Genomic DNA, 9,135 nt, shown 5'->3' with positions numbered 1-9,135 from the left:
TCAGCAGAGAAGCCTGGGCAGCAGTGCCATTTCTGCAGGGCCTTTAGTAAGTTGGCTGGTATGTAAACACCAGGTATAGCAGTGTTAGGCCCATTTCCTCTCCTCTGGGCCTCAGGACTAGAGCTAATGCTATTCCGGGTCTTCCTGCATCGAGGAGTGTTGGTGGCCTCATATTCCAGCAACAAAACTTTGTCATACTTCTGGCTCTAGCTAACCTCACCACTTTCAAAAGCAAGGTCTTCCACACAAAACATTTTATACTCATAGCCACCACCCCTTCACATCCTCCTCCATCTCCCCAGATGTCCCTACACAGCCAGCCATCCAAACCCGGAACTAGAGAAGTTATAAACCAAATGCAAACAACTAAAGAAACTTTCCATATGACAGCAGGTCCTTCAGTTTGCTTAGGGATGTGGAAGAGCAGCAATACAATACACAAGTCAGAGCCATAGCAAGCAGCGCTGTGTCAGCATGGAACTACTCCAAACAGAATGCAGTTCTTACCATAGAAATGAAAGAACTCCATGCTTTCCTTTCAAAAGCTGATATATTTCCTAACCTCCAGAGACTTAAAGTCAGTAATTAGCACTTAAGGCATTCTGCTAACCTATCCCAAAGCCATGCCACCTGCTTTACAAAGTAAGCTTTTGTCTGTCATTTGTGGACAAACATACTCTTTTATTACAATTCCTATCACCAACTACTGATTGAGCAGCCTCCCCCTCTTCTGCAGCAAGCAAAGCTCTCTTAAAAGAGATGGTTCTCACTTCAGTTTGTACTATCTACTCCGCTTTATATATCTGATTACTGAAAGATTGTTCAACTACTTCCTTCTCGTCTCGCTTCAAGAAGCAAAACAAATTTCTATGGTATTTTTCTTCCTTCACTGGAGTGATCCAAGGGGTTTTATACAAGGTTTTAATTAAAAAGCTCTGAAAGTAAGCTTGTTTTACAGGCTATTATAAAAGAACATGAAGAACCTTGAAAATTCTTTGTTCCCAATTTCCCTACAGTTAATAACTGCACTTTTTCACAGCTTAATAACCTGCCTTCTTTTAGGGACATAAAATCCTTTATTTAACATTCTACATGTGAAACACAAAAGAGGCACGTAGTCTTGAAGTACCAAGGCTATGTGTCTGCTTTCACTATTGCCTACTAAGCACAGAGTTTATTTTTCAGTCTCGTCAACATTTAAGCCAAGCTTTGAAGCTATGAAGAATATTACATACAGGATTAAAGTTGAAGCCAGTTTCAAGACAGACTGAACAGATGTTTCCTCCCAAACTTATGCAAAAGATGCTAGAAGCCAAAGACAAGCTGTTTCTGAAAGGTAACTGTTCTTACCCTAAGCCATTCATACCTTGCTCAGACAGGAGGGAATAATCTACAGAACATCCTGAATTGTTTACATTATATAGATTGTATATATTTACATCGATATACACACAATTTTCAATAAAACACAAAATAGCTTGACTCATTGGCCTTGGTATAGATATTTGTAGCTATAAAAAACACCATTTTATCTATGCTTCATTAGCCTACAGAGATGTGAGGTTTGGGTTATAACCTAAGTAAGGAAGCCCAATGATTACACTGGCACCAGGTATGTACTGATAGATTTCAACTTCAGCTTAGACAGATAAACACTTCACACAGAACACTCACTGACCTCAGCTCAGTTCTCACTTAGTTACTTCATAGTTGAAAATGTACTTCTGCCACCCAAGGGGAAACACCAGCCAACACCACAAGCTCCAACAACCCAAATGGTTGTCAGTGCTCCACTCCCTCCCCAGTAAAGCAGTGAGTTGTCTAACAAAGCTTAAAAAAGCTTCTTCAACAGCTTAAAAAGTAAACATTTTAAATGTATTCAGTCCTACTGGAGAAACTTATAAATGCACATCTATACACACTGTAGTTCTGAGGTTGGTTACAAACTAAAAGCTCACTCTCTTGCAGCCAGTAAAGCAGCCCAGCGATTAAAACTCAGTTATATACGCTTCAAAGCATCACTTTGATGATTCACAGATGGGAACTACTCAGAAGCAGCAAGAATTCCACCCAACTCCTACTAAATCCATCATTCCAGAGTTGTTTGTATACAAGATCAGTTCAGGCTACCAAACCAACTGATAGGGAGGTGCAGTAGAGCTGGTAAGCAATAATTGAATGTACCTGGATGAGTCCTTGCATTATGAAACAACACCTCTGAATACTGAGAACGTGAGAGCCAGTCCTGTATTCAGAGAGCATGCTGAACAGTACAAGAGACAAGTCTGAATTGGGGAACTAAGTAGACAAGCACATGCAGCCCAAAAGAGTCATATATAAGCATTTTTTTTGTTATTTAATACAAAGGGTTTCAGAAAAAAAAAGTAAAACCCCAAACATTGCCTACAACCTCATGTTTGTCACAACATTAGGGTGACACAAAACATAATCCTGCTGATATTGCTAAGTCAGCAATTTAAATAAACTATAATCACAGCTGAAAAAAAAATCTATTTCATAATGTTGCATTTTAAATAGCATAGTTTGATTAATTTTACAGATAAATTCTCATTTAAATGGAATTACAGCATAACTATGATGACCTTAAATTTCAAAATACACTTCACTGTGAAAGACTGTACAAGTAGCCTTCAAAAGCCAACAAACCACTACAGAATATAACTTCATTTCAAACAAACTCCAGCACCGATTCAATTAACAGAACTATTTGTATTGTCTATTGCCAACAACACAGTTTTCAGACATGAAGTAAAATCAAGATGGTGTTAAATGCCATAATATTCATTAAAAACCAATAAATCAGGGCAACACTGGGCTGCTGGGGAAAATACAATTTATTATACATTTAAATACAAACTTGAAATGCGTTGTGGACACATCTTCAGAGTTACAGGTGAAAAATAAAAATGTACAAAGTTGTGTTCTGCATTGCTCTGCAAGACTCATCTGGCTGCTCCCCCAGTGCACATCAGCAGCCCTACCAGCCTCTCCTTTGCTTCCTCCCACTACACTCAGCCACCAGACAGAAAGTGCAGTGACTTGGGAAGTGAAACCACCCGGCTGGAGGTGGACTCTCCAGGCAGCCCTTGCTTGACCAACTGGGACACCCCTGGTAGCGTCAGCTTCAGGGTCTGGGCTCTGCTCTAGATGGGATGAACTGTAAACATGATTAGCATAGAGGGGGATTTCAAAAGAAGGCCCAAGGTGTCTCTCAAAAGAGGGAGCAGGAATGAAAACGAGGCTTCTCTCCTGCATCACACACAGGAGAGGCAAAAGCAAGAGGAAGAAAGGTGAAGGCTGAAAAATGCAGTAAAAATCCAGTCACTGGTAAGGGGATACAGAAACAGAAGACATCAGCACTCTATTCAAAGAAGTGATTGCTGTGCTTACTTGGCCCAATCTGGAGGAACCTTTTCTACTGCTAATGGAGCTAATTTGACTCTTTTAGTTTGTCAGTTACTGTTTTACTACAGAAAGAATAAGGGTTATTAGTGTTTGATATGGATGTGTCAGAATTTTATTGAACAGAGTTAGTTTGTTAAGCAAACTTGAGGCAAAAAAAAACTAACTTGCAAAGTTTTCTCTGTTGTCTGTCTTTTGTGCCTGTACAGATATTTTTTTTAATGTATCAGACTCCTGCTGCACACAAAGTACACGCAGAAGTCATCACTTCGGAAAAATACAGATGTAACAACTATTAAAATTATTCCAACCTAATTTAACAGGCTTTATCTTTTATATTTGAAGCCTGTGGTGTTCACATTCCTTTTGCCTGTCATTTTTTTCCATCCTAAATATCCTATCTGTGCTGTAGTCACTAGTCAAATTCATTATTTTTTATTAGACATCTTTCACATCCATCTGCTAAGAGAAGCAAGTGGAAACATACTGCTCTATGTAACTAGATATGTGGGAATAACTTAGTTTCACACAGAAGGAACGGTTCCTCTAACCTACTGTAGGGAACCTGCTGTAGCAGTGGGGCTAGACTTGCTGATCTCCAGAGGTCCCTTCCAACTTCCTCACTTTTGTGATTCTACAGCTCTGTGAAGATTGATGCTTCAAAAGAAAAAAAAAAATGCAAAAAAACCCAAAACACAAATCACAAAATACCAAAAGTTCATCCTTGTAAGAAGAATAAAGATAATAATGCATACAATCTTTTGCTTGGCAGATTATCTCTGTTCCATCCCTGCATAAAGTACCTACAATTTGTAAACAGTCTTTAGAAGCGTTTAATAGCTTTAAGGAATGTGTAATCACAGTTCATATGGATTTGTCTCACACTGAAAGATAATGCTACACAGTAGTCTCATGTTTCCATAACCCAGTTCTAATATTACCAGTACTGTCTGCAGTGAGCAAGGGTCCATCCTGTCCACTGCTTTTAAGTGGTCCATTCTGAATGGCTAAATTTAGGCCATAAGATTTTTGCTGGTTTTCAAGTTCAACCACCATCGGTTTCCTCAGTATATCTTTTTTGTTGTTGGCAGCTATTGTTTTTTCAGTATTTCTGCTGCTTTTTGGAAGCGTGCTGCAAGCATCACTGCTGTCTTGTTGGGACTGGTTATACTGACGTTCCCGGTATGCCAAATAGGCTCTCCGACTCCTCGAATGTCCTTCACTGTTGCTTGGTCGGCTTTTAGGTGCGCCATTTTGCACACTTCCTTCGACACTCGTAGGTACATCGTACGCGTATTCCCTCAATACGGCAAGCCTGCTAGCACGGTGCCCCTTGCTTCTGTTCTTGTGATGCCGACTTGGGTGTCCATTTGTCCGAAACTGAACCTCTAGTGGAGCTACATGCATTTTGATATCATTATCCACTGAATGTTCAGTGAGGCTGTTATCAAGCTGAGGCCCTGTGTTTAATGGTAAGGAAGTAGAGTGGCACTGAGCTGCCGCAGCTTGTAAATTAGTTAGTTTGCAACCTTGAGAAGAATTTTTTAGGCTTGATGCACTTTTATTTGTACAAGAAGACTCTGCACTACTGTTGGTACACTTGGGGGTCTCTCCGTTGGTTCCACTGGAACTGGAGGGCTGAACATTCACTTGCACAGAATATGTACTCCTTCCAGGGCAGCAAGTTGTTATCCATGCATGCCTGACATCTTCCCTGTTAACACAGTGGTGCACCATAAGAAAGGCGCTAAGGCTTAAACACGTTGCCCCAAAAAAGCAGCTAAAAATCAGGTCCATAGGATAGTACAGGGAAACAGACAAAGCTCCAAAAATCCACAGAGCAATGTACAAAAGCAAAGTAAGGCTCACTCCCATAAGCTGTGCTTGAAAGCTGTGCTCGTTCTCTAAAGCAGATGCGGACACTAACGACACTGACAAGGAATCTTGATGAGTGAGTTCCCCATGTTCATTGGTAGCCAGACGCTGCTGTTCCTCAGCTGGTTCCTTAAGCTCATATTTACGTTCAGGGTGCCGTTTTAGTTGTATGAATATGCTGAGAAAATACATGCAGTTTATGAAAATTATAAAGCTAGCTGGTCCATAAAATGCTCCTAAGCTAGGTTCCCAAGCCATCCAGCAACTGGAAAAAACAGACAAAAGTCAAGACAAACACATTTTCATAAGCAACTTATACTTAATTGGTTCAAAATGGTACTTTGAAATGACCTTGGCTGAATTACATTTTCTTCAATGCTCAGAATTGCAGGAACTATTCAGAAAAGACAGAAAAGCTATGACAGAACTCTCAGTTATATGGTACTTACTAAGGTGCATTAGGTCTGCTGCCATAATTTCGGATGTTTGCTGCTGCTGTTATTCCACAAACTATCACAGGGATTCCTCCACCAATGAGGTAGAACCTAAAAAGTAAAACTAATATATCAGTGATTGCTTAATGGCAATATTTTATTCAGTAGAAAGAAGAAAGCTTTCTGGGAGTCTATAAGTATATCATTTCTTAAAGAAAAAAAATAAAAAATCAGATGAATTGGATTGGGGCTCCAGCAAAACTGTTTATTTATTAATTTTAACTCTACTTCATTATAATTTTTCCCTCCCAGTGTGAATCCACCCCTCTTTCAACATCTAACTTCCCTCTGAGGCACTAAACATACAAAGTAGATAAAGTCAGAAGGGAGATGCAATAGCTGGCAGTCAGAAGTTGTAAATTATTACCAACGAATATGGACGTTTAGAAAGAAATAGTTCCTTAAGGTGAATTTGCTTGATATTATGGGTACTTTTCTGAAGATCAGACACAAGAATGGGTCATTTCTTTTGTTTTAAAAGGACTGAACTTGTAGCATACATCTCCTGCTTCTCCATTGCAGTGTTAATGAAAAATACACACATAAAGATGAGGGCATATAATGTCAGATAATCTAGCTTTAACTTTTAATTTCAATTTTCATGAATTCATGTTGAATTTGTTAGTGGTAGATATCAGTAACTGCTAACAAACATTCCAATCAATGAAACTCTGTAGAGTACTTTATGTTAATCTTGTCCAAACCGAGATCAAATGCAGATCAACATGCAATGAAAACTACTTTTGTGGTACATACATAGGTAGTTTGTTTTGTCAACAACAAATATTTATTCCTGCAGTCCTGAATTTGCCCATTGCATTTCAAACTATTTGCCTGAAGTTACTTTCACCTCAACTAAAGGCAAAATAGTCTAAAATAAATTCTTTCCTGGATGTCCAGGTAGACTAAATATATTACTTAGTTGCCCAGTCCAACAAGGATCATGTTCTGTCACTTGTTTATTCAGCATCAGGATATAGTTAACAGGAGAAAGACAGACAAAACACATACTTGTGGCAGACCTTACTCCACTCATCTATCATTACAAATTACTAAATCACTGCCTCAAACATCTACCACTATTCAAACAAACAGCCAGTTAAAGCTGGTTCTACAAAAGACTAGATGTTATTAGTGAGGAAGTGAAGTAATTTGGATTGTTTGCAGATGTAGTTCAGTCTGCTGTATTGAAGGACCATGCATACAATAAGCCTTGAACTCCTCTCTCCTCTACCCTAAAATGGCTTTCCAAAAAAACCAAACCACTGGATCTATTCAAGAAATCTTTTAGTATTGTTTATGACCTGTGACAAAGCTGCACTAACACAAAGAAAAGACGTCATCATCAACAATAACATCTTACATGCTATGAACAAAACACAGAACAAATCTTATCTGTTCTAGTGGGAAGGATGATTAATGGCTATGAAGCCCATTCTCAAAAGGTACCCGCAGGAGCTGACGATCACTGTGTATGCACACAGCCTACCTAGCAATTGCAAAGTGGACTTTTTTTTTTTTATTTTTTTTAAAAAAAAACCACAAAGAATGCACAGCTGAATAATTTTTATACAACGAATGAGAAGAAAACTGATTATCCCTATACATCTACTAGGGTTTTAATTTGTCCATTTGTTTCCTTCAACTCAAGAAACAGGAGGACTGAAAATCACAGGTGACTGGTTCCATACAAACAAGAAAATCCTGCTCAGAAGTCCTTGCCATCTGCTACAAAACCAGGGAGGCTCGTTTTGAGCACAAATTTAATAGGCAACTGAGTGAAAAAAAATCCTTTCACAGCTGTTGAGCAAAAATATCACACACTCAAAAACACACCATATCAGGAAATCCTAGTCTGCAGAGATAAAACAATCTGAGAATGCCTCAATTATGTTTGCCCTGTACTTGTACTTCTCTCCAGAGCTACTGATGAGGTAACCAAATATGAAGAGGTGTGTGTATATTTGTGTTTACACAGAGTCAAGCCTGTGAGGCTGGTAATGTCACTAGAAAATTTTCCAGAGAAAGAATGGCATATAGTAATAGCGGATGGAAAAATAAATTGCAACAGATGTTAAAATGGCCATTCAGTATTGTGCTGGAAGGCACACATGATACCCTACAATAAATGGAACAGACTCTTTTTCTTAATATAATGGACAAAATTAAGTAATGTAATGGGAATGTATAGTGGTATAAATGCTCACCTTCTGGCTCACAAGTGCCATATTTCTATATGTTTGTACACTGTACTGCACATTTTAGCTGATATTTAGAAAAGTGGTTCTAATTTTCCTGCTGCTTCTGTACTTCAAGATTAAGCTTTCTAAATACCAATCAAAGTTAATCAATGTCTGCCACCTTGTGGAGAATTCAAGCTTAGCAGTTTTTAATTAATATCTGAGGCTCAGTGAGCTGTGTGTCCAAATTATGTTAATGTTTACTATGAGAAGTACTTCATAAGGGGCATTTTACAGATAATTAATTTGCTCCATTTCAGTGATTTCAGTAACAAATGTGCTAAAGAGGAACACTTTACAAAGAACACTACTTTTATTTGATAACACCTGGCATTTTCGGAAAAAATGTATTATACTGTCCTTGAATGCTAGTGTTTGTTAATTTTCTGCTAACACAATTCCTCACAATCATTCCCCATGACAATTTAAAGGAAAGTGTTCCAACCTAAAGCTGTGAGCAAAGCCTCAGAAGTGATGCCGAAAGAGAAACATGGTAAGACCAAGCATCCATCATTCTCAATAACATTCCTTGGAAAGAGAAAAATCTTGAAGAGACTTGAATGGCATGTGGAAAAAAAACAGTATTGAACTTTGTAATTTCTGGTCAGAATATGAGCATGGAGATCTGGCAGACAGAGTTGCACAAGCAAAAAACAGGCTCACCTCAGCATTGGTCTGGGTGGAGGTGGTGGCTCATCAGTATCTTGACATCTTTTTACTTTTTTGGTTACTTGCTTGTAAATATTACGAGATGTCACTCCCAGCCACAGTACTGTTGCAAGAGTGGAATAATGGAGAATTATCCCAACCTTAAAAAATAAAAATAAACCCCTAAGCATTTACAGCTTATCAAGCTACAAAATTACCATTTACTGGATGATTGGCATAAAGCTTGAATTTTCAAAATTTCAGTTCAAGAAAAGACAATTTGCTACAATGTTTTCAACCCTCAATCTAATAATTGCAAATTCAAACAAAAGCATCACAAAACATTAGAGTAAAGGATTAGAAACTTTAAGGAGTCACTGCAGGAAAAGAAAACACTTTAAAAATCTCCACTGACATTGTTCCAAAAAATCAACTGTGTAACACTGAGACATGGC

General features: G+C 38.4%; 1 protein-coding gene across 2 annotated transcripts in view; it reads right to left on the bottom strand.

Annotated features, from left to right (window-relative positions):
• Window positions 1-2,837: 2,837 nt before the first annotated feature.
• The window catches only part of ADGRA3 (adhesion G protein-coupled receptor A3), a 50,639-nt gene continuing 44,341 nt past the window's right edge, over window positions 2,838-9,135 (bottom strand). Inside the window, exons 17-19 of one of the 2 annotated variants that reach the window (XM_015862795.2) lie at window positions 8,696-8,841; window positions 5,748-5,843; window positions 2,838-5,476 (exon numbers count right to left, since the gene is read on the bottom strand). In XM_015862795.2, the coding sequence (XP_015718281.1) occupies window positions 4,321-5,476; window positions 5,748-5,843; window positions 8,696-8,841 (1,398 nt within the window). In that variant the 3' untranslated portion in view covers window positions 2,838-4,320. Of the gene's footprint in view, window positions 5,564-5,747; window positions 5,844-8,695; window positions 8,842-9,135 lie in introns of both variants that reach the window. The other variant, XM_015862794.1, reaches the window with a different exon arrangement.

This window comes from Coturnix japonica, chromosome 4 (genome assembly GCF_001577835.2).
Source record: "Coturnix japonica isolate 7356 chromosome 4, Coturnix japonica 2.1, whole genome shotgun sequence".
Classification (NCBI taxonomy): domain Eukaryota; kingdom Metazoa; phylum Chordata; class Aves; order Galliformes; family Phasianidae; genus Coturnix; species Coturnix japonica.
Note: the sequence above shows the minus strand (reverse complement) of the source record. Positions and strands in the feature narration are given on the sequence as shown.